Consider the following 25,236-nt stretch of genomic DNA (forward strand, 5'->3'; position numbering starts at 1 on the left):
GGTGGCTACTGTACATCTTATCTGTGTAGGAATACATTAAAATAAGTCTAGGGAGATATGGCCTTTAGGTATAATCATAGTAGCTCATATTGTAATTGTTCAAACAAAATACGAATACGAGCTAGCAAACGTGTTTGAGTGACCAGGGAATGACCCCTGCTAAACTAGCTACTGCTAGCTAGGCAACATACTTTTTTTGCCCAGGTGTTTCACTTGTTAGATCAAATTAGAAAGCCAGCGAATCAGAAAGATAGTTTGAACAAAATATGAATTAAATTATTAAAATATTGTAATTGGCCATAGCGATAATATTTCAATTCTGGATCTTCAGCAACTTGAATGAGCTCGAGCCTCTCGAGCTATTCAGAAATTATTTTGAATGGCGGTGTTCCCCCCCTAAAATGTATTTCTGCGACCCCTGCTGGTCATAAAAGTGAGATGCAAAAATAGAGTACACTTGTGCCAAATCATTTTTTATAATCACCCCATTTTATAACTAACTCATTGTTCTATCTGTCCTAACGCTGTACCAGGTTTGAAACATGACCTCACCTGGAGTCATGTCATCAGTCAAAGAAGGAAAAACACGGAGTATTCAAATATCCAACATGTACAGCTTTATTCCTCTCCTGCCCATCATTTAGCTTTACTATAAAACATACTATTATTTATATATTTTTTAAACATACTACATGATTATTTATATTCTGCCCTGTTTACATTCATCAGTTGGAATTTGACTATACATTTTCTATTGATTCCTCACCAGTCCCATGGTTTCACATGCAAAGAAAAATGGTTTACCTTTTATCCTTTACATTAATTTACAAAAGTGCTGTACAAGCATGCTTGTTCTGCCAGATGCAATGTACACAATCCTCATACTCTCCCCTACATATGTCAATCACATCTGTGAAGTGGATTCATGTTATCCTCTGAACAGCTTGTTGGTAAGCAGAGACTTGTGATTGTGACTCAGGATTAAAAATAAAAAATAAATTCTGGTTAGATATTTACGTGACAGGTGTATTTGTCCAGGCAGAAATGACTGAGAGCGGCCTCAACTGGTGCAAACTTGAAAAACTTGCCCCAAAATAAGTGAGATGGACGAGGATTACCATCAACGGCCTATGGTCCTTATAGGAGCCAAGGGCTTAAATCAAGTATTTGTTTTTGACACGGTGTAAAAAAAATTAAATAGTGTTTTACCAAATAAAATGAGCTGGATGTTGCAAATTCATTATATTAATCTGTGTGAAGGACGCTATGATTTGAGCCCTGGCTGACTGTGTCACAACACTGTGTTAGCCTGCAGAGCTAAATCATGTAGGCATGTACTTTGTGGGCTAGTCTTCAGGCCTCAGTTCACTAAAAACCCAGTAAAATGACAATTGCTAGCCATTCCTTTGAGCTTGAGTCGAAACCCTTACCCCCATGCAACTTCGATATGGAGGTTAATTGGTTAGCTGTAAAAGACAACGTGAGGTTCTACTGCCCACAAACATATTTCAGAGGCTCTGTAAGTGCAGCCTTTCCCCCACTAAAATCAGACATCAAATATGATGATGAAACATCATCTGAGGTACTTGAAGAAAATATACCCTATAGACCTTCAGCGTTCCACATTGTGGTTGTTGGCTGCTGACAAGAAGCAGGCACTAGCATCTGCTAGCTCGACGTAGACTTTTGTTGTGCCATAGTAAACTTCAACCAATCACACAGCCACGCTAACTGTGTAAAGCTCAATAGACTCCAAAAGCACAGGCTGAACACTTCTATGGAGACTGTGCCACCTGTCCAACCATGGGCATGCTCATATGACCCTTTATCACTATCGTGATCATAGCTAACACTTTGTCTATATCGCCCAGCCAAATGAGTCAGTGTTGCAATGCAAAGGTAATCCTGTTTTAGTTTGATTCAGCATCGCTTGACATGGAAAATAAATAAATAAATACATAATTCCAGAATTTATTAGATTTTTCTCTGCCCCATCCCCACCCCTAATCCCTATTGATGCACTCATTCAATACAAGGATATGGTGATGATTCCATATGACAGAAAATTCAATAAAAGTTACAATTCATCTCACTACACGCACAAAAAAACAAAATCCATTCATATGCTTACATCTACATCTACATAGTGATACTTTGCGACCAAAATGAACTCCAAAGCCTATACATTTGTACTATGTAAACTCAAAATGTCACTGTCCATTTTGTTCTAACCTCCGTCAAATGGGTGGAGCTTGTCGATATCGACTACATGAGAAAGCCTTACAGTTTGACTGTCGACGGCCAGAAAATCCCAGGACAAATTTTGAAGTATCATGTAACAATAGTCCCAACAATGCAGAGCACACTGCATGCACTGCCCTTAGCCCATGTATGTATGTTCTTACCAGGCAAACTCTGAGCACATCATGTCGGGAAAAAAACTGATGCAATCTTTAAGTTATGTTTTGATAGGCCTACAAAGGAAAGAGGAACGTGCAGGCTATGTTGACTGTCTGTTGCTGCCGTTTCTAGATGGAGAGGAGGCTGATTTGGTTGAAGATCTACATTGGCTGCCGTGGGGCAGCGGGCAACACTCGGTCAGCGGGCGTCAAAAGAGAAATCGATTATTCCTTCCTGAACCACAGTCAGTAACTTGTTTGACTGATTTGAGTCTGTTGTTGTGGTTTCATAGGGGTGAAGTGGAGTGAAGGGTAAATGTGAATGTGGAGTGATTGTTGCTGAGAACCAGGCTTTTAGTTTGTGGTGGTGTTTCACATGGAGATGTTTTCGTACAGGTCTTCAATCTTCCCCTTGAAAAACTCCCTCAGCTCAGGTCTCTTTGCTTTTAGTGTCGGAGTCAACAGGCCATTCTGTATCGAGAATAGCTCATTGTGGACGTAGATGTTTTTCACCTTAGGAGAGAATGAAGACATTATAAAATGTAGATAGGATCCTGTGTCATCATCAAGTTCTCTTTCAGATACTTGTCATTTGTTAAAACGGAGTGTCAGTTGCTCCCACCAATGAACACCTCACAATTGACACACCCACCTGCTCAAACGAGTGGAGGCCGCTCGCCTTGCCCAGTCGTTGCAAGTCTTCCATGATGGCTTTCTTCAGGACCTTTACACAAACAGAGACACACCACCACCACACTATGACTCTCGAAGATGATACCGTATGTTGTGCCAACCTATTCAACAAAGGGCCCAACTCTTAACAAAAAGGTGTTCAACAGGGCACCCTTTCATTTTGTTTAATCCGTTTACTGAGAATCTAGGGCTATTTCTTATTTCACATAACACATAGTTGACACCTTTCATCATGGCAACAAATGGAACAAACACACCATTGAATGTAGACTAATTTAAAATCACATACAGTATTTTTACAGAGGTCCCGATAGCTCCCCTCCATGCCTTTCTTCAGGGCCCAAGCAGGCATTGTCTCTGGGTCAGGAACAACTATGGCAACCAGACAGGACTGGAAGAGTAACAGACCATATAGTATATGAACATTAGAAGTTAGAAAGGGGAGAAAATAAATATATACAGAACTAGTCAAAAGTGTGGACACACCTATCAATCAAATGTTTTTATAAAGCCCTTTTTACATAATTTACTCATTCAAGGGTTTTTCTTAATTTTTTTACTATTTTCTACTTTGTAGGATAATAGAGAAGACATCAAAACAATGAAATAACACATATAGAATCATGTAGTAAGCAAAAAAAGTTAGCAGTAACCAAAAAGGTTTTGACTCAAACTCAAAGGAAAGGCTAGCAATTATAATTTTAGTGGTGGTTGAGAGAAAAGTTAAAATATATTTTAGATTCTTCAAAGTAGCCACCCTTTGCCTTGATGACAGCGTTGCACACTCTTGGCATTCTCTCAACCAGCTTCACCTAGAATGCATTTCCAACAGTCTTGAAAGAGTTCCCACATATGCTGAGCACTTGTTGGGTGCTTTTCCTATATTCTGGGCTCCAACTCATCCCAAACCATCTCAATTGGGTTGAGGTCTGGTGATTGTGGAGGCCAGGAGAGGTGTGTTGGGTCATTGTCCTGACGAAAAACAAATGATAGTGGGACTAATTTCAAACCAGACAGGATGGCATATCGCTGCAGAATTCTGTGGTAGCCATGCTGGTTGAGTGTGCCTTGAATTCTAAATAAGTCACAGACAGTGTCAATAGCAAAGCACCCCCACACCATCACACCTCCTCCTCCATGCCTCATGGTGGGAACCACACGTGCAGAGATCATCCGTTCACCTTCTCTGCGTCTCACAAAGACACGGCGGTTGCAACCCAAAATTTGGACTCATCAGACCAAACGATAGATTTCCACCGGTCTAATGTCCATTGCTCGTGTTTCTTGCGCCAAGCAAGTCTCTTCTTAATGGTGTCCTTTAGTAGTGGTTTCTCTGCTGTAATTCGACCATGAAGGCCTGACTCACGCAGTCTCCTCTGAACAGTTGTTGAGATGTGTCTGTTACTTGAACTCTGTGAAGCATTTATTTGGGCTACAATCTGAGGTGCAGTTAACTCTAATGAACATATCCTCTGCAGCAGAGGTAACTCTGGGTCTTCCTTTCCTGTGGCGGTCCTCATGAGACCCAATTTCATCATAGTGCTTGATGGTTTTTGATACTGCACTTGAAGAAACGTTGTCTTAAAGTAATGATGGACTGTCGTTTTTGTTTGCTTATTTGAGCTGTTCTTGCCATAGTATGGAATTGGTCTTTTACCAAATAGGGCTATCTTCTGTATACCACCTGTACCTTGTCACAACACAACTGATTGTCTCAAGCTCATTAAGGAAATAAATTCCACAAATTAACTTTTAACAAGGCACATCTGTTCATTCAAAGGCCTTCCAGGTGACCACCTCATTAAGCTGGTTGAGAGAATGCCAAGAGTGTGCAAAGCTGTCATCAAGGCAAAGGGTGGCTACTTCGAAGAATCTCAAATATAAAATCTATTTTAATTTTTTAAACTTTTTTGGTTACTACATTATTCTATGTCTTCACTATTATTCTGCAATGTAGAAAATCATAAAAATAAAGAAAAACCCTTGAATGAGTAGGTGTGTCCAAACATTCACTACCGTTCAAAAGTTTGGGGTCACGTAGAAATGTCCTTGTTTTCTTTGAAAAACATACATGAAATGAGTTGCAAAATGAATAGGAAATATAGTCAAGAGGTTGACAAGGTTATAAATAGTGATTTATTTTGCACCGGGGCCTCACACTCCTCTTTATATTCTGGTTAGGGCCAGTTTGCGCTGTTCTGTGAAGGGAGTAGTTCACAGCGTTGTATGACATCTTCAGTTTCTTGGCAATTTCTCGCATGGAATAGCCTTCATAGACTGACGAGTTTCAGAAGAAACTGCTTTGTTTCTGGCCATTTTGAGCCTGTAATTGAACCCACGAATGCTGATGCTCCAGATACTCAACTAGTCTAAATGCCAGTTTCATTGCTTCTTTAAACAAAACAACAGTTTTCAGCTGTGCTAACATAATTTCAAAAGGGTTGTCTAATGATCAATTAGCCTTTTAAAATTATAAACTTGGATTAGCTAACACAACGTGCCATTGGAACACTGGAGAGATGGTTGCTGATAATGGGCCTCTGTACACCTATGTAGATATTCCATAAAATACAAATCAGAAGTTTCCAGCTACAATAGTCATTTACAATATTAACAATGTCTACACTCTATTTCTGATCAATTTGATGTTATTTTAATGGACAGAAAAGTGCTTTTCTTTCAAACATTTCTAAGTGACCCCAAACTTTAGAACGGTAGTGTATATATAATTGTATATGTTTTTTTTCTTCTGGATTATGGAAATTCTCCTGTGACTCCATTTTCATACATACATCTCTCTATGCACACACACACACACACACACACACACACACACACACACACACACACACACACACACACACACACACACACACACACACACACACACACACACACACACACACACACACACACACACAAACATCACAGGAGGGAATGAGCTGGTGAAGACTGACTAGAACTGGGTGTGTTCAAGTCGTCGATGACCAATGCTCCCAAAGGAGCTACAGTATGGACCTAAGTAAGTCTGTGTCTCTATGAAACTAGCTGTACATAAACAGTGGCAAGCATATACTGTGGTATTAAGAAAATCCACTACTGACTTGACTGGATAAGTGGTTTATAAACAAATTGAGCGACATATATAATGAATTGGCTTGACATGATTATCTATGTCCTTTGGCAACAAACAGAAAAACTAAAACTGCATGGGTTTGGTTTAGAGCACAGGGGTACAGTCTGGACACAGAGACGTCTAGGTATCCTCAGGTGGTTCTGGGTCCAGTGACCATCTCTCATAATGCTCAAGCAACGAAACCACGTGCTGTGATGTGATAAGGAAGAGAGGTGGTTAGGGAGGTAGGTTAGTTCACCTGTAGACTGTCACCATGGACGTAGAGCTGGGTCACAGGCTCACAGCGGATGTAAATGTTCTCTATCTTCTCAGGGGAGATGTACTCTCCCTGGGCCAGCTTAAAGATGTGCTTCTTCCGGTCAATGATCTTTAGTGTACCGTTCTGAGGAGTGTAGGGGACAGGAGAGAAGAGGGCAGACGTCATAAGGAGATAGTGGGAAACAGGTCTGAATCCTGTCTTGAAATACGCTCATACCTTACATTTTAACAGAGATACTTGTGGATCAAATAGAATATTGTACAAGGATGGCAAAGAGATGTTTGAGGAATTGTCTTTGCAAGTGAAGGGTCATAGACAAGCGGGTGTACGTACAGGTAACCATTTCCCTATGTCTCCTGTGTGGAGCCAACCGTCTGTGTCTAGCGTTTCAGCCGTCCTCCCTGGGTCTTTAAGGTAGCCCTTAAAAACATTGGGCCCTTTCACACACACCTAATGGATGATTGGAGGGAGGGAGGGAGGGAGAGAGAGAGAGAAAAACAAAGTGATAATTAAGGAGAATATGTTCAGCACCCAACTATCATTTTGACTAATGCTAACATATTGTACATACAGTGGCTATCAGAAGTATTCACCCCCATTGCATTGTTTCACATTTTGTTGCGTTTCAAAGCAGGATTGAAATGAATTTATCCCCCACTATGCTTGACAATAAGGAGGGAGTTACTCATTGATGGGTTGTGTTGGATTTGCCCCACACCTAAGGCTTTGCATTAAGGCCAAAAAGTGTATTCCTTTTCTCTCCCTTCTTCAGTATTACTTTAGTGCCTTCTGTCATACAGGATGCATGTTTTGGAATATTTGTTACTCTGTACATTTTCATTCTTTTCACTCTGTCATTTAGGCAATTATTGTGGACTACAATGTTGTTAATCCACCCTCAGTTCTTCCTTCACAGCCATTGAACTCTGTAGCAGTTTTTTTTTAATTCACCAATTGGCCTCAAGGTGACATCCCTGACATCCTTCTTTCCTGCAGCAGATCAGGAAGATGATTGCATATGTGTTGTGTCTGGGTGGTTTAATACACCATCCATGGCATAATTATTAACTTGACCATTCTTAAAAAGAGATATTCAATGTCTGATATGTTATGGTTACCCATCACTGCCCTTCTTTATGAGGCTTTTGAAAAGCTCCCTGGTCTTTGTAGTTGAAATTCAATACTTCACTGAGGGACCTTAGGGACAGTACGTTGTATGTACACATGGAGGACAGAGGAAGGGATAGAATCAAAAATCATGTCAACCCCTATTATTTCACACAGAGGGAGTCTTATTTTGTGATTTGTTAAGCCAAATTCTACTCCTGAAATAATAAAGTCTTACCCAAACAAAAAGGGTGAACACTTTTGCAACTATATTTTAGTCATTACATTTGTCTTAGTTTGTTAACATTTGTAGAATTTTCTTTTCACTTTGACATTGAGTACTTTGTGTAGGTTTATTACAACATCAACAACAAAAAATCACAACCAAATCCATTTGAATCCTACTGTCACTGAACAAAATGACAGCAAATCCATGGGGGGGTGAATAATTATGATACCCACTATAGCCTCAATGACCAACTGTCTGTGACCCTGTTCAAGTACAGATGATCAACAACAAAAAATATCCTTGACCTTTCATTCAACTCACCTCTCCTTCTCCTTTGGCAGCAAAGTAGTTCTTTTCAGCCACATCCACCAGCTTGATGAGGTTACATGGCAGTGGTGCCCCCACATGACCTAGAGTTAGGCAACAAAACAAGCACAAATATGAGCAAAACATTTTTTGAGTTTACAGACAGCACTAATTGATGTCTTCATTTGTTTGATTCAAGTTACATTACTCAGTAAACTAGCTGCCACCAAAAATTATGCATTACAGTATAATGCCCCCAAAAAGCATACATATAGCTGAAAATACAAAAACGTAGCCGTCTTCTTCATTTTCCAAAACCTAACACACAAGTGTCAAACTCATTCCACGGAGGGCCTAGCGCCATTTGCACACACTGTATATAGACGTTCTTTTTTTCTATTGTGTTATTGACTGTACGCTTGTTTATACCATGTGTAACTCTGTGTTGTTCCATGCACCCCGCAAACTCTAGTAACCACCTCTAGTACAGCAGACACTGAACTACAGATGCCAATGGAACAACAAATCGGGTGAACAACACAATTCACAGTGAACCAATGGACAGGCGGATGAGATGAGACCAGAAAAACAAGGAGGAAATGAAATTGCGCACCGGTACAACACTACACAAACAAAAAGCCAAATAGTCAACCTTTCCCTAAAGCATCTTGAACCATCGGAAGTATCCCTCCTGAATCGAGGTTCGTCTTTTGTTCCCATTAATGACTTCATCTCTGTAGACCTTCAGACATTTTTCAGAACAATCAGATTACAGGAGTTTTTTTTGTTGAGAAGTGAGGCTCAATCAGACTGAAACTTCTACATGCCACTTCCCTCTGACTCCACCTACAATGAACAGATCAGAGACATTGGAGGAAGCATTCAATCACAAAATCATAGATTTAAAAAAATGAAAAAGTACGAGTGTTAAGGTATTTCCAACACAACCTCACACGGCCTGTTCTAAACTTAGCAAAAAAAATGAAACGTCCTCACACTGTCAACTGTGTTTATTTTCAGCAAACATTACATATGTAAATATTTGTATGAACATAACAAGATTCAACAACTGAGACATAAACTGAACAAGTTCCACAGACATCTGTCTAACAGAAATGTAATAATGTGTCCCTGAACAAAGGGGGGGGGGGGGTCAAAATCTAAAGTAACAGTCAGTATCTGGTGTCGCCACCAGCAGCATTAAGTACTGCAGTGCATCTCCTCCTCATGGACTGCACCAGATTTGCCAGTTCTTGCTGTGAGATGTTACCCCACTCTTCCACCAAGGCACCTGCAATTTCCCGGACATTTCTGGGGGGAATGGCCCGAGCCCTCCGATCCAACAGGTCCCAGACGTGCTCAATGGGATTGAGATCCGAGCTCTTCGCTGGCCATGGCAGAACACTGACATTCCTGTCTTGCAGGAAATCACGTACAGAACGAGCAGTATGGCTGGTGGCATTGTCATGCTGGAGGGTCATGTCAGGATGAGCCGCAGGAAGGGTACCACATGAGGGAGGAGGTTGTCTTCCAAGGGAACGCACAGCGTTGAGATTGCCCCTGCAATGACAACAAGCTCAGTCCATCCCAGACCATGACGGACCCTCCACCTCCAAATCGGTCCCGCTCCAGAGTACAGGCCTCAGTGTAACGCTCATTCCTTCGACGATAAACGTGAATCACCCCTGGTGAGACAAAACTGCGACTTGTCAGTGTGAAGAGCACTTTTTGCCAGTCCTGTCTGGTCCAGCGACGGTGGGTTTGTGCCCATAGGCGACGTCGTTGCCGGTGATGTCTGGTGAGGACCTGCCTTACAAACCCTCAATCCTGGGTCTACAAACCCTCAGTCCAGCCTCTCTCAGCCTATTGCGGACACTGATGGAGGGATTGTGCATTCCTGGTGTAACTCGGGCAGTTGTTGCCTTGTGCTGCCCCACAGGTGTGATGTTCGGATGTACCAATCCTGTACAGGTGTTGTTACACATGGTCTGCCACTGCGAGGATGATCAGCTGTCCGTCCTGTGCTCTCTCACAGTACGGACATTGCAATTTATTACCCTGGCCACATCTGCAGTCCTTACGCCTCCTTGCAGCATGCCTAAGGCACGTTCACACAGATGAGTAGGGACCCTGGGCATCTTTCTTTTGGTGTTTTTCAGAGTCAGTAGAAAGGCCTCTTTAGTGTCCTAAGTTTTCATAACAGTGACCTTAATTGCCTAAGCTGTTAGTGTCTATTTTTTTATTTATTTTTATTTTTTGAATTGTACCCCCTTTTCTCCCCAATTTCGTGGTATCCAATTGTTGTAGTAGCTACTATCTTGTCTCATTGCTACAACTCCCGTACGGGCTCGGGAGAGACGAAGGCTGCGTCCTGTCATGCGTCCTCCGATACACAACCCAACCAGCCGTACTGCTTCTTAACACAGCGCGCATCCAACCCGGAAGCCAGCCGCACCAATGTGCACCTGGCAACCTTGGCACTGCGCCCAGCCCGCCACAGGAGTCGCTGGTGCGCGATGAGACAAGGAGATCCCTACCAACCAATCCCTCCCTAACCCGGACGACGCTAGGCCAATTGTGCGTCGCCCCATGGACCTCCCGGTAGCGGCCGGTTACGACAGAGCCTGGGCGCGAACCCAGGGACTCTGATGGCACAGCTGGCGCTGCAGTACAGCGCCCTTAACAACTGCGCCACCCGGGAAGCCTAGCTGTTAGTGTCTTAACAGGTTCATTAGTTGTTTATGCTTCATTGAACAAGTATGGGAAACAGCATTTAAACCCTTTACAATGAAGATCTGTGAAGTTATTTGAATTTTTACAAATTATCTTTGAAAGACAGGGTCCTGAAAAAAACAATGTTTCTTTTTTTGCTGAGTTTACATGGTGCCTAAGCTACACAAGAACACGGATAACCCTCTGGGCAGACCCATCATGTCAGGGATTGGGAGCCTAATTTAGAATAGCTCACTCTGTCAACCACCTGAAACCCATTGTCTCAAATCTGCCATCTTATCTCAAAGACACCGGTGACTTTCTAAAACTATTGACTGACTGATTGGGATAACAGAACAGTGTTTCTACGTGTCTTTTGACGTTCAGTACTCTGTACACCGTCATTCCTTATGAACTAGGAATTGAACGCTGTCCATTTCCTTGACATGAGAACCCAAGCCACCCTCTTCTTTCCTAGCTGAACCCATGAGGTTGATGGTCACCAAATACTACTTGAAGTTTGACGATGCCTACTTCCTTCAGTGTAGCAGGACTGCCATAGGCACAAGGATGGCAACCAACTTCACTAAACTGCACCTCGGATAAGTGGAAAAAAGTTAATTCTAAACGAGAGAGCCTGGTTGTTTGGAAATGCTACATTGATTACATGTTTGTTGTCTACAAGGGTAACCTACACTTCCTGGTGTCCTTTCATCAATTTCTGAATTTCTCTACAGGACACCTGCGTGGGAGGTCTGGACTTCCTGGACGTAGGCGTCGCCAAAACCGGTACCTCCCTCATCTATTTAGAATGAGCACCGACAAACAACTTCCTCCATGCTCAAAGTTAACAACATAGGGTCAGAGCTTCTGCTTCCGTCAAAGTGCATTCGACAGAAGATTACAGATTTAGAGCAAAGGGCTACAATCACACATGGTTAAACCAAGTAAACTCGTGTAAATTCCTATAGCACAGCTACTGAGCAAGCCCAAGAGCTAGATCCTCCATCCAAATGGTCACTACCTACACTGAGCAAAGTCCAGAACTCCTAGGCATCATCAAAAAATGTTGGCATATTCTCTGCTTAGACCCAGCTCTAGGCAATACATTTCAGCAGCCTCCCACGCTGCTTGACATAGCGCTAAAAACATTTAAGACAATGTTGTCCGATCTGATGTCAGCCAAAGCGCAAACAAGACCAGCATCCTGCCTATTCCTCCCAGCAACTACACTTGTGGCAATTGTACCCAATGCCAGTAACACCAAATGTATGATGTTTCCTGCACCCCAGATCGGATCGTGACCCCAAATTCAAAGGTACCATCAACTGCAATTCTCGCAGTGTGATCTATGTGGTTTGCTGCCTGTGCAACTTATTTAACGTAAGGCGAGACCTCAAGGAAGTTACGCACTAGAATGTGTGAGCGCCGAAGTGCCATTCGAAGTGATGACCTCAACAGCCCAGTGTCCCTCTGTTTAAAAAAGAGAGGACACTCACCTTGTGAGTTATTTTGGAATTGAATGAGTTAGCAAAAACAAACGCTGTTGCGACGTTGACAAACACCGACAGCTCAGAGAGATGTTCTGGATCAATCCCTTAGATACTTTAGTCCCCAGAGGTCTTAACCCCCCCCCTTAAACAAAGTGATACTTTGGCTATTGGAGCCATTTGTACTTCATATACATTCATGAGAAAAGCTCACTCGCACACTATTGTTAGAACCAGTTAGTCCTTTTTGCTTTTGATGTTCTCCCTAGTTTTATTTAACTGTAATTTTTCCCCCCTCAAAACCTAATTTTCTATAGTAGTGGTTTTACATCAATTATATTTACTGCAGTTGAAACATGCTCCCCTTCCAATTGTTTTACTGTTTTCTTTTCTGTATTTTACCACTAGGTGGAGACATTGACCACAGTACCCCTCACCCTGTATAGTCTGCCCTTTCGTTAGCATCACCAGTTGAAGAGTTTTCTCCCTAATTGGGAAAGAGATAACTAGTCAGTTGTACAACTGAATGCATTCAACTGAAATGTGTCTTCCGCATTTAACCCAACCCCTCTGCATCAGAGAGGTAAGGTGGTTGCCTTAATCGACATCCACGTCTTCGGCGCCCGGGGAGCAGTGAGTTAACTTGCTTCAGCACCAAAGCCCAACATCAACGTACCACTTTCACATGTTGATGGATGGGACACGAGCTATATTACTTTTACAACTTACAATGTGCATATGAGCCACGACAATATTTTGTGGAAATAGGCAATACTTCCTGATCCAAACTAACACTGAGCTAGCCCACTGATTAGGTACTGTAAGAGCACAGGGCCTTATTATGAGCGTGAACTGATTGGCTTTTTGAATAACATGATCCACTCCTGCCCTGTGAAGAAAGGACCTATCTGCTGGTAACCGCAACAGCAAGTTCTGCCTCGTGAAATAATAAGAGGCAGACAGGAGAGGATTGACGCCTGCGTTCGGAAATGGCTCCCTGTTCCCTATATAGTGCATGGTTTAAAGTAGTGCACTATATAGGGAACACGGTGCCGTTTGGGACGCACAGAGGATTTAATGGGTTGATGTCTGGGTTAGGTGTTTCAGTTCCTTTAACAACCATTAAACCACAAGTAACTGCAGCTCATTACTTTCCCAGTGTGACCTTTGGCCGTGGCTGTTTCACCGAGATAATAAAGTGTGTACGTTATCATGCTGCAACTACGAACCTGTTGTAAAACACAGAACAACAACAGGTTGCGTGGGTAAATACTGGATGTGATCCACAGGCCTTTGAACCAAATCTGGTCAAGTCTACCGACCCGTCACCCCTGTTCTCACACGTTACAGAGGGGAAATGGTTGTGGTCCTATTTGGGCATCTGAGCAGCACGCTGCAGAAAGGGGACCCCTGCATCCCATAGCCACAGAGCCGAAAACATCAAACCTCAACGGTTGTGTGAGGCTGAAAGCATGTCACTCTGACTAATAACACTATCTCCTGGCGGGCGATACGATAATGTGTTCCCGACACGCAGCATGTTATCTCTGTGTAATTTTGTTTCCACTATAGTAAAATTGGAGACTTTCGCCCAGTGGTGCAGGATAAGGTGTTTATATTTTATAGAAAACAAATGAACATCAGACTTTCAACATGCTCGGCACTGACACAAATGACTGACGATTGGCTGAAAGAAATGGATTGTAAGAAGATTGTGGGAGCTGTTTTGTTACATTTCAGTGCAGCTTTTGATGTCATTGATCATAACCTATTGCTGAAAAACGTAGGTGTTACGGATTTGCATCCTCTGTCTTATTGAGGGTTACCTATCTAATAGAACACAGAGGGTTTTCTTTAATGGAAGCCTCTCTCATGTAAATTCCGTTCAGTGTGGTGTACCGCAGGTCAGCCGTCTTTGGACATGATTGTTTTCTGTTTTTACGAATGACCTTCCACTGACCTGGAATAAAGGCTGTGAGTCTATGTACGCTGACGACTCAACAGTATACACGTCGGCTGCAACAATAAAATGAACAACTAAAACACTTAACATAGAGCTCCAGTCCGTTTTAGAATGGGTAACTAGCAATAGGCTGGTGTAAAATATCTCAAAAAGTAAATGCATAATTTCTGGGACAAATCACTCGCTCAACGCTAAACCTCGTTTATATCCATTATTGAATGATGTGGCTATTGAGCAAGTTGAGGAGACTAAACTGCTAGGTGTAACCCTAGATAGAAAGCTGTCATAGTCAAAACATATCGACTCAATGGTTGCTAAAATGGGAATTGGTCTGTCCATGATAGGGCGTTGCTCTGCCTTCTTGACATCTCAGTCGACCAGACACGGAGGGAAAGTGTCAGTAACATGCATGTCAGTCTCTCCTGGCTCAAAGTTGAGGAGAGATTGACTGCATCACTATTGGTCTTTGTGTGAGGTATTGATGTGTTGAAGGTACCGAACTGTCTGTTCAAGCAGTTGGCACACAGTTCGGACACTCATCGGTACCACACAAGACATGCAACCAGAGGTCTCTTCACAGTCCCCAGGTCCAGAACAGAGGCTGGGAAACGCACAGTATTAAATGGAGAAATGACTACATGGAACTCTCTGCATCCCATATTATAAGGTTTGTTGGGTGCCTTGAAATATGGGATGCATCCCAAATGGCACCTTATTCCCTATATAGTGCTTTACTTTTGACCAGAGCCCTATGGGCCCTGGTCAAAAGAAGTGCACTATATAGGGAATCGGGCCCTGGACAAACGTAGTGCATATGAAGGGAGCCGTTTGGGACACACCCCTACTGTAGGCCAGTGAGCAAGAATACCAGGAGAAGAAGAGGAGAGGGAATATAAGCTAACCTGAGGTCCAGTCTCCAGGAGTGGTGAAAGTACAACCAGCAGTACACTCCGTCTGACCATACGCCTCATACACCTACAGCCAGCAAGGATAGACAGCATGTTAGGAGGGTGTGATTTGTGTGGTTTGTCTGTGTGCACACATGCTCATGTGTTTGTGTATGTGTGCCTTCTTGTGTGTGTCTGTGTGGGTTTAAGCACTAATACATGTTTGTGTGTGTGTGTGTGTGTCACTCACCTGACAACCCAGTGCTGCCCTGAGAAATCCCAGTACGGTGGGGGAGGCCGGAGCAGCTCCAGTTACAATCATACGTAACCTCCCACCCAGGCTGGCCTACCAACAGGACACAATATTATCACAACCCAAACTCCAACAACAGTGGATTCTGCCAACCAAAGGGTCACACTGGGGGCATACACAGGGCATATTCCCCCTTTATTGTCTGAACACACACACAGCACACATCTATGTATCAATCTTCACATCCGTCCGTCCATCCATCCATCCATTCATACATCAACCGTGTCAGGCCACTCATAGGAAGGAGAGGACAAGAGGAGGAGGTGAGGTGGATACCTGTATCTTACTGAAGAATATCTTATCCCACAGGCTGTCCATGCGGATGATCCCACTGCTGACCTCTGCCCCTTTTCTCTTGGCTGCAAAGTTCAGCAGCCAGCGCTTTAATGGGGTGTTGGCCTGGCTGAAGATCTGTGGAACACACACACACACACACGAGAGAGAGGGTGAGTTGATATAAGATATGGAGAATGTGGGGAGGTGTGTGAGTCTATGCGTGTACATGTGTGGGTAGGTGGTTCTCTCACCTTGTCGTACATGCGGTTGAGCAATCGAGGCACCACAGGGAAGATGGTGGGCCGTAAGGCCTTCATGTCATCAGACAGCAGGCGGATGTCACCTTGGAAAAAGCCGATCCGGCCACCATGACAATACACCACAGACTGGGGAATTAGAGAGAAAGAAGACAAAACAGTGACCGTTGATTCAAAAAGCACTTATTGCATAGAGTTGGGGAGAGTGGTGTAAGTTGAGCCAAAGGGAGCCACCCTATAAGTAGAGCCACCCTATAAGTAGAGCCACCCTATAAGTAGAGCCACCCTAGTTTCTAGGAAACCACATTTGAGTCTGTGGAGGAAGAAACCACATGGAAAACGTAGTAAGCAAGTTAGGACCTAAAAACATTTTCACCAAGTCAAATGAATGTATTGTGTTAGAGGTTTAATGATGCTTGTAAGTAAACCAAAGTAGATCATTTTAAGATTGTTCTATACATCAGTTGCGGTCTCTATAAGCTTCAATATAAGGTCCTAAATCTAGCATGAAAGTGCATCCTTGTAGCTGTGTGGGCTAATATAGTCAAAATGTTTGTCTTAGGGTAAATTGAGCCAATGGTTAAGCATATGGCAAGTTAAGAAAACTGAAATGTTTTTTTCCCACGTGTAATGCAAGGTATTATCGCTGGGATATGAGATAACAACAGGGCCTGGCCTATGCTAAAAGTGATTAGAAAAAGTACAAAGTGTTTGTTAAACCTGTGTTAAAAGATTATAAGAATTATTAAAAGACTAAAAAAAGTGATTGTGATTGTGTTGAATTGTGTTTGGAAAATAAAGATAGACAGTTTTAAAAAGGAAGTGGTAATATTTCATTCAGTACAGAAATGTGTAGGTGGCTTAATTTACCCAATCCTGAGGCTCAATTTACACCATATAAGCAATGTTTTCAAAACTGTAATGTTTACATTAATTCTGATGATTTCCAGGAATGCGCAACATCCTGAAATATATGTAGATGTTTTTGTTAGGTAGAATATTATAAACGCAACATGCAACAATTTCATTGTATTTACTGAGTTAGTTCATATGAGGAAATCAGTCAATTTAAATAAATTAATTGGCCACTAATCTATGGATTTCACATGACTGGGAATACAGATATGCATCTGTTGGTCACAGATACCTTTAAAAAAAATGGGCCTCACAATGAGCCTCAGGATCTCGTTACGGTATTTCTGTGCATTCAAATTGCCATCAATAAAATGCAATTGTGTTCGTTGTCCGTAGCTTATGCCTGCCCATACCATAACCCCACGGCCACCATGGGGCACTCTGCTCATCCACACGACGCCATAGACAGGGTTTGCAGTTGTGAGGCCGGTTGGACGTACTGCTAAATTCTCTGAAACAACGTTGGGGGTGGCTTATGGTAGAGAAATTAACATTACATTCGGTGGAAACAGCTCTGGTGGACATTCCTGCAATCAACATGCCAATTGCACGCTCCCTCAAAACCTAATACATCTGTGGCATTGTGTTGTGTGACAAAACTGCACATTTTAGAGTGGCCTTTTATTGTCCCCAGCACAAGTTGCACCTGTGTAATGATCATGCTGTTTAATCAGATGATTGATATGCCACACCTGTCAGGTGGATGAATTATTTTGGCAAAGGAAAAATGCTCACTGACAGGGATGTAAACAAATTTGTGCACAACATTTGAGAGAAATAAGCTTGTGCGCAAGAAACATTTCTGGGATCCTTTATTTCAGCTCATGAAACATGAAACACTTGTTTATATGTTACATGTTTATATTTTTGTTCCGTGTACAGTATATTTCCCTTGACAGAGTGATGCTGAATGTATTTCTTTTTATAACATTATACTTGGTAACAGAGCAATTAAATAGAGCAATTGAATAGCCCAATGAATAGTGTGAGTTGTTTCAGATTTGTTTATATACTTTAGAAGTACCTTTTTATCCTTCCTAAACACCAAATGGCTGATAGTCATTTATAACCTCCTCACTCTTCTCTGTTTCTTAACAATTAGAAATTTGGTTAAAAGTGGATCTGACCTAATACATGGTCATGGTTAGAAGGGATCCAGCTTTTGTCAAATAAACGTCAAAAGTGGAAATGTTTAGCATTTTAGCTAACCCTAACCCCTTTTCTAACCTTAAGCTAATTATCCTAACCTGCTATGTTAATTCTCCTAACCTGCTACTGCCTTCTAGCCATGACCCTAATTCAATCCCATCTTTGGAGCATTTCCTACTTTGGAGGAAAGGCTCAACAGGGACCGCCTTTTCTCTTCTTCTCCGTGTTGACAGACATGATTTGCATAATAGGACTGCAGCACCCTGGCAGGTATCATAATACTGCATGTGGCATACATGTTTAAATGTTTTATTGTCACATACAGTGGGGCATAAAAGTATTTAGTCAGCCACCAATTGTGCAAGTTCTCCCACTTAAAAAGATGAGAGAGGCCTGTAATTGTCATCATAGGTACACTTCAACTATGACAGACAAAATTAGAAAAGAAAATCCAGAAAACCACATTGTAGGATTTTTTATGAATTTATTTGCAAATTATGGTGGAAAATAAGTATTTGGTCAATAACAACAGTTTATCTCAATACTTTGTTATATACCCTTTGTTGGCAATGACAGAGGTCAAACGTTTTCTGTAAGTCTTCACAAGGTTTTCACGCACTGTTGCTGGTATTTTGGCCCATTCCTCCATGCAGATCTCCTCTAAAGCAGTGATGTTTTGGGGCTGTTGCTGGGCAACACGGACTTTCAACTCCCTCCAAAGATTTTCTATGGGGTTGAGATCTGGAGACTGGCTAGGCCACTCCAGGGCCTTGAAATGCTTCTTACAAAGCCACTCCTTTGTTGTGTTTGGAATCCTTGTCATGCTGAAAGACCCAGCCACGTTTCTTCTTCAATGCCATTGCTGATGGAAGGAGGTTTTCACTCAAAATCTCACGATACATGGCCCCATTCATTCTTTCCTTTACACGGATCAGTCGTCCTGGTCCCTTTGCAGAAAAACAGCCCCAAAGCATGATGTTTCCACCCCCATGCTTCACAGTAGGTATGGTGTTCTTTGGTTGCAACTCAGCATTCTTTGTCCTCGAAACACGACGAGTTGAGATTTTACCAAAAAGTTATATTTTGATTTCCTCTGACCATTTGACATTCTCCCAATCTTCTTCTGGATCATCCAAATGCTCTCTAGCAAACTTCAGACGGGCCTGGACATGTACTGGCTTAAGCAGGGGGACACGTCTGGCACTGCAGGATTTGAGTCCCTGGCGGCATAGTGTGTTACTGATGGTAGGCTTTGTTACTTTGGTCCCAGCTCTCTGCAGGTCATTGTGGTTCTGTGGTCCCCATGTGGTTCTGGGATTTTTGCTCACCGTTCTTGTGATCATTTTGACCCCACGAGGTGAGATCTTGCGTGGAGCCCCAGATCGAGGGAGATTATCAGTGGTCTTGTATGTCTTCCATTTCCTAATAATTGCCCCCACAGTTGATTTCTTCAAACCAAGCTGCTTACCTATGGCAGAGTCTTCCCAGCCTGGTGCAGGTCTACAATTTTGTTTCTGGTGTCCTTTGACAGCTCTTTGGTCTTGGCCACAGTGGAGTTTGGAGTGTGACTGTTTGAGGTTGTGGACAGGTGTCTTTTATATTGATAACAAGTTCAAACAGGTGCCATTAATACAGGTAACGAGTGGAGGACAGAGGAGCCTCTTAAAGAAGAAGTTACAGTTCTGTGAGAGCCAGAAATCTTGCTTATTTGTAGGTGACCAAATACTTATTTTCCACCATAATTTGCAAATAAATTCATAAAAATCCTACAATGTGATTTTCTGAATTTTTTTTCTCATTTTGTCTGTCATAGTTGAAGTGTACCTATGATGAAAATTACAGGCCTCTCTCATCTTTTTAAGTGGGAGAACTTGCACAATTGGTGGCTGACTAAATACTTTTTTGCCCCACTGTATACCGGATAGCTGCAGTGAAATGTGTTGTTTTATAGGGTCAACCATAGTAGTACTTCATCCCTGGAGCAATTATGGTTAAGTGCCTAGCTCAAGTGTACATTGACAGATTTTTCACCTTGTCAGCTCGGGTATTTAATCCAGCGACCTTTTGGTTACTTGCCCAACGCTCTAAGCGCCGGGCCACCTGCTGCCCTAGGAATATCACAGCATAGGCACAGCCTACTCACGGAGTTCTACACAGAACATGAGGTGTTCCTTCTGAGGATTAACTTGTGGGTATCTGCGTTGCTGCATAGAAGTCCCACGCATTAACAGTGTCTGGATGTGTGTATTCTCGTGAACGTGAAGCACATGTCTGAGAGGTGGTTTCCTGTGTCTGTGTCCGCCTCTCACACGCTGACAGTAGAAGAACACGTACTGCAGTGGGACAAAGCAGGCATGCTGGTTGAACGCGTGTGGTTGCTTTACCTCCTCAGTACTGCAGCTGGTCTAGTGCCAGCTCTGTTGTTTTTCTCATTGTAGTCTATCAAAAGAATAGGGTCGTTCCTGACTGATCCTAAATGAGTAGTTAGGGACAGGAAACACTTTTAAACCCTAGCTACAGGAAACAACAGACCAAGCTTGTGGTCCAAATGGCTCCCTATTCCCTTTGTAGTGCAATATATAACATAGGGTGCCAATTGGGACTCGAGTTTCCTGTAGCTGTGAGAAACGGATGAAATAAAGCACACACCCTTAACCGTATGAGCCAGCTTTTACAGAGGCAGCAGATAGGGTATCAGTAAAGAGCTGACTGGTTCTGGCAAAGTTAACATCCCAGATAGCAAGGTCAATTGCAGCCGAGGACCAGGGCAATTGCCAAGATCCTTCAGGTCTGGAAACGCACGCACACACACACACACACACACCAACTATAATAATACAACTCAAAGCCTCGTATGGACTTTGTTTGGGACATTACCTCGATGAGTCTCTCAAACATGTGAGCCAAAGGCAGGAAGGAGATGAGAACATCGTCTTGGTTTGGGGATATGACTTTCTGTGGCACGCCAGACAAGCATGGGGGAGAGAAGCGGTAGTTAGAGAGGTTCAGAACCACTTGTTTCCCACCGCTAAACTGTCAAATATGATACTAATGAGAAACATAAATGATGCACAAAAAATAAATACATCTGTGTCTTATTGTCCCATGTAAGATATGGGACTTGAAGCAATTTAGTGAGCCATGCCTCTAACAGAGTTACATAAATGAGAGAAAAGTACCTACTAAAGATAAATGCAAGGCAGATTTCCCCAAAGAAAGGGTCTGTGACACCATAGTCTGTTTGAACTCACATCTGTGACTTTGAGGAAGCCTGAGAAATCAGCCACTACATTCCCGTGTGTCAGCATGACTCCCTTTGGGTTTCCTACGGAGGAGGGATTCAGAAAAAACTCAATGGACTTCTCCCCTTATACCTGCTCTCAACAATGGATAGCATTACCTCTGTCCCAAATGGTACACTATTCCCTTTATAGTGCACTACTGGTCAAAAGTAGTGCACTATATAGAGAAAAGGGTGCCGCATACGGTATCAATCCATGGGAAACAACCAAGGTAGATATACACTGAACAAAGATATTAACGCAAAATGCAACAATTTCTGAGATTTTACTGAGTTACAGTTCATATAAGAAAATCAGTCAATTTAAATAAATGCATTAGGCCCCAATCTATGGATTTCACATGACTGGGAATACAGATATGCATCTGTTGGTCAAAGATACCTTAAAAAAAGGTAGGGATGTGGATCAGAAAACCAGTCAGTATCTGGTGTGACCACTATTTGCCTCATTTAGCGCAACACATAGATCAAGCTGTTGATTGTGGCCTGTAGAATGTTGTCCCACTCCTCTTCAATGGCTGTGCAAAGTTGCTGGATATTGGCAGGAACTGGAAAAATCTGTTGTACGCTTCAATCCAGAGCATCCCAAACATTTATTTTTTATACCTTTATTTAACTAGGCAAGTCAGTTAAGAACAAATTCTTATTTTCAATGACAGCCTAGGAACAGTGGGTTAACTGCCTGTTCAGGGGCAGAACGACAGATTTGTTCCTTGTTAGCTCGGGTTACTAGTTCAACACTCTAACCACTAGGCTACCCTGCCGCTCAATGGGTGACATGTCTGGTGAGTATGCAAGCCATGGAAAAACTGGGACATTTTAAGCTTCCAGGAATTGTGTACAGATACTTGCGACATGGGGCCTTGCATTATCATGCTGAAACATGAAATGATGGCGGCGGATGAATGCCACGACACTGGGCCTCAGGATCTCATCACGATATCTCTGTGCATTCAAATTGCCATTGTAAAAATGCAATTGTATTTGTTGTCTGTAGCTTATGCCTGCCCATACCATAACCCCACCGCCCCCATGGGGCACTCTGTTCACAACGGCGACATCAGCAAACCACTCACTGTCTGCCATCTCCCCGGTACAGTTGAAACCGGGATTCATCCGTGAAGAGCACACTTCTCCATCGTGCCAGTGGCCATTGAAGGTGAGCATTTGCCCACAGTTTGTGCAGAAATCCTTCAGTTGTGCAAACCCACAGTTTCATCAGCTGTCCGGGTGGTTGGTCTCAGACGACCCCGCAGGTAAAGAAGACGGACGTGAAGGTTCTGGGCTGGTGTGGTCACACACGGTCTGCGTTTTTCAGGCCGGTTGGATGTACTGCCAAATTCTCTAAAACGACGTTGGAGGCAGCTTATGGTAAAGAAATTAACTTTAAATTATCTGGCAAACGCTCTGGTGAAGTCAGCATGCCAATTACATGGATGGATTATCTTAGCAAAGGACCAACGCACAATAACAGGGATGTAAACAAATGTGTGCACAAAATTTGAGAGAAATAAGATTTGTGCTCATGGAACATTTCTGGGATAATTTATTTCAGCTCATGAAACATGGGACCAACAATTTACATATTGCGTTTAGATTTTTGTTCAGTGTATATGGGAAAAACAAACAGTTAGCTATTAGCAGCCTAGGGACTAACAGAACAATAATATTGTGACACCTGTTTTTTCAAATTACACATTCACTTAAAAAAATTGTATTTGCCATAGTGGAAAATGCCTGAGTTATACCACCCTGTAACAACTTTTGGAACACACACTCAGAGACAGACAGATAAGACTGCACCAGCAGAGACATCCACCAGGGGAAAACAGGCTTCAGGCTAATGGAAGTTACACTGAAAGACCAACAGGTGGCACTATTTCCACTACTGCAGTGGGCCGCTTCGCTGCCTGTGACTAAAGCTGTGGTTACCACCCTCGTCTGGAAATACCAGGATTCTCCTAATCTTACTCCTTATTTTCTTTGTGACTGTGTTTGTGGCCAGACCGTAATAACAGGTTAAGATTTCAGACAACTCCTCTTTGATGTTTAAATGTATTTCCCTCGGAAGCCTATCAGTGTTAGGAGCCCTACAATGACCATACTATTAACTCTGATATGTGGCATTGGCCCTGGTCTGAAATGGTCTGGGGGGGTCTCTTCCTGTTAATAATACGTCACGCACAATGAGAGAAGCAATAGACGCACATCAAGGGTTGGACTTCAATCAGGGATTGTGGATGAAGTGGGCTAAACTTAAGATAGTACACCACTGTGATGATAATAATACACATGAACACTGTTTTTAGCTGGAAAGAATAAGACACTTTGGAGTGTTAGTCTGTCTGGTGGCTAGATGACCATACCTGTGGTACCACTGGTGAAGCACACAATGGACAGGTCTTCTGGTGTAGGTGGCTGTGGGGGAACAAACGTTCAGTCAGGATCTAGTCTGAAGGAGATCTTTAACTCGTTGACATCCCCTTTAGACAATAATCGCCATCACAATAGCCCAACCTCTGGCATTTTAAGTGTGACTGTAGAGAAGACGCACACACAGCAGAGAGAGAGATAAAGTAATAGACTCGAGTAGTATTTTCAGGGTGACTTTCTACTTTACTTGAGTCATTTTCCGTTAAGGTGTCTTTACTTTTACTCGAGTCAAGTAGGACTGACAATTGGGTACTATTTCCACCATTGAAGAACACAAGCACTCCCGGGCCTCAAAGTGCTCTTCGAGATCAAAAGGTACGTATTTCAAGCTGCGGTTACTACGGGAAAAGACAACCAAAGAATGTTTGCAAGACCTCACGTCTGCGGTGTGATCTCAATTCGTACACGATAGCGCACATAGCTCAGTGCTCTCTATGGCAATCAAAGGAAACCAATTGGTTTGTACTCAAAATAACAAATGTTCGATGGAGAAGAGTAGACATATTCAAATGCTCTCTCTCCAAACACAAATAGGTCAAGGCGGAAGAACTGTCACCAGGCCAGAGACATGGAGTCTGCAATATATCCAAAACAAAACATAGTCAACACGACACTGAGGTCTGCCTGCATTCTGCCTGTGCAGAGCGCGACAGGGACAGACAATATCCATCTCAAGGCTATTCGAAGATGCTAATTTGTGTTCTGTGCTGCCTAAACACAACGTTGCATCGTGCACTGTTCTCCAATGTGTGAGATTAGAGAATAATTACTGAGAGACAAGATTACAGAGAAGACCTCGATGTGAACTTTTCTCAACTAATTCATTATTTCCCTAGCTGGGCAGGTTATGAGAGTGTGGATGTAACGCAGCTAATGATACAGAGATGCTTACTCAGTCAAACAATCAAAGCAGACGTACAGACTGCACTTACCATGGGATTTCTATGCTTCTCTCTGCCCAGTGCCTAGATGAAAAGAAACACATCATCTTGTGTTAGATAATCATTGGAAGAATCATAAAATACAATTTACAGCCATGGTGAAGTAGAGGGAGATGGATATCTGAACAACTGTAATGTCCCAACAAAAGAGAGGCTTGCATAGTTTTACGCAAGAGTAATTTGGTTGTAAAAATGGCACCCGCAAAACACCAGTCTCAACGTCAACGGTAAAGAGGCTATGTTCTTTTGCCCATCTTAATCTTTTCTTTTTATTGGCCAGTCTGATATACTGTACATTTCATGAACTGTATATTTTATATTTTGTTTGTTTTTAGTCCCAGCCTTCAGCTACCCTCAACCCATCCCATCTATTTTTTTTTTTTTAAATTTTTTTATTTTACCTTTATTTAACTAGGCAAGTCAGTTAAGAACAAATTCTTATTTTCAATGACGGCCTAGGAACAGTGGGT

General features: G+C 42.5%; 1 protein-coding gene across 3 annotated transcripts in view; it reads right to left on the bottom strand.

The window, feature by feature from the left end:
• Positions 1–594: 594 nt before the first annotated feature.
• Positions 595–25,236, bottom strand: part of LOC110537737 (long-chain-fatty-acid--CoA ligase 6) — a 74,080-nt gene continuing 49,438 nt past the window's right edge. For 2 of the 3 annotated variants that reach the window (XM_021624090.2, XM_021624089.2), the window contains 14 exons: positions 24,758–24,790; positions 23,759–23,810; positions 21,343–21,416; positions 20,969–21,046; positions 16,022–16,156; positions 15,771–15,905; positions 15,432–15,527; positions 15,197–15,269; positions 8,145–8,233; positions 6,821–6,937; positions 6,467–6,610; positions 3,382–3,483; positions 3,052–3,123; positions 595–2,912 (listed from right to left, as the gene is read on the bottom strand). In XM_021624090.2, coding sequence (XP_021479765.1) covers positions 2,772–2,912; positions 3,052–3,123; positions 3,382–3,483; positions 6,467–6,610; positions 6,821–6,937; positions 8,145–8,233; positions 15,197–15,269; positions 15,432–15,527; positions 15,771–15,905; positions 16,022–16,156; positions 20,969–21,046; positions 21,343–21,416; positions 23,759–23,810; positions 24,758–24,790 — 1,341 coding nt within the window. In that variant the 3' untranslated portion in view covers positions 595–2,771. The remainder of the gene's footprint in view (positions 2,913–3,051; positions 3,124–3,381; positions 3,484–6,466; positions 6,611–6,820; positions 6,938–8,144; positions 8,234–15,196; positions 15,270–15,431; positions 15,528–15,770; positions 15,906–16,021; positions 16,157–20,968; positions 21,047–21,342; positions 21,417–23,758; positions 23,811–24,757; positions 24,791–25,236) is intronic. The other variant, XM_036937752.1, reaches the window with a different exon arrangement.

This window comes from Oncorhynchus mykiss, chromosome 12, assembly GCF_013265735.2.
Source record: "Oncorhynchus mykiss isolate Arlee chromosome 12, USDA_OmykA_1.1, whole genome shotgun sequence".
NCBI lineage: Eukaryota > Metazoa > Chordata > Actinopteri > Salmoniformes > Salmonidae > Oncorhynchus > Oncorhynchus mykiss.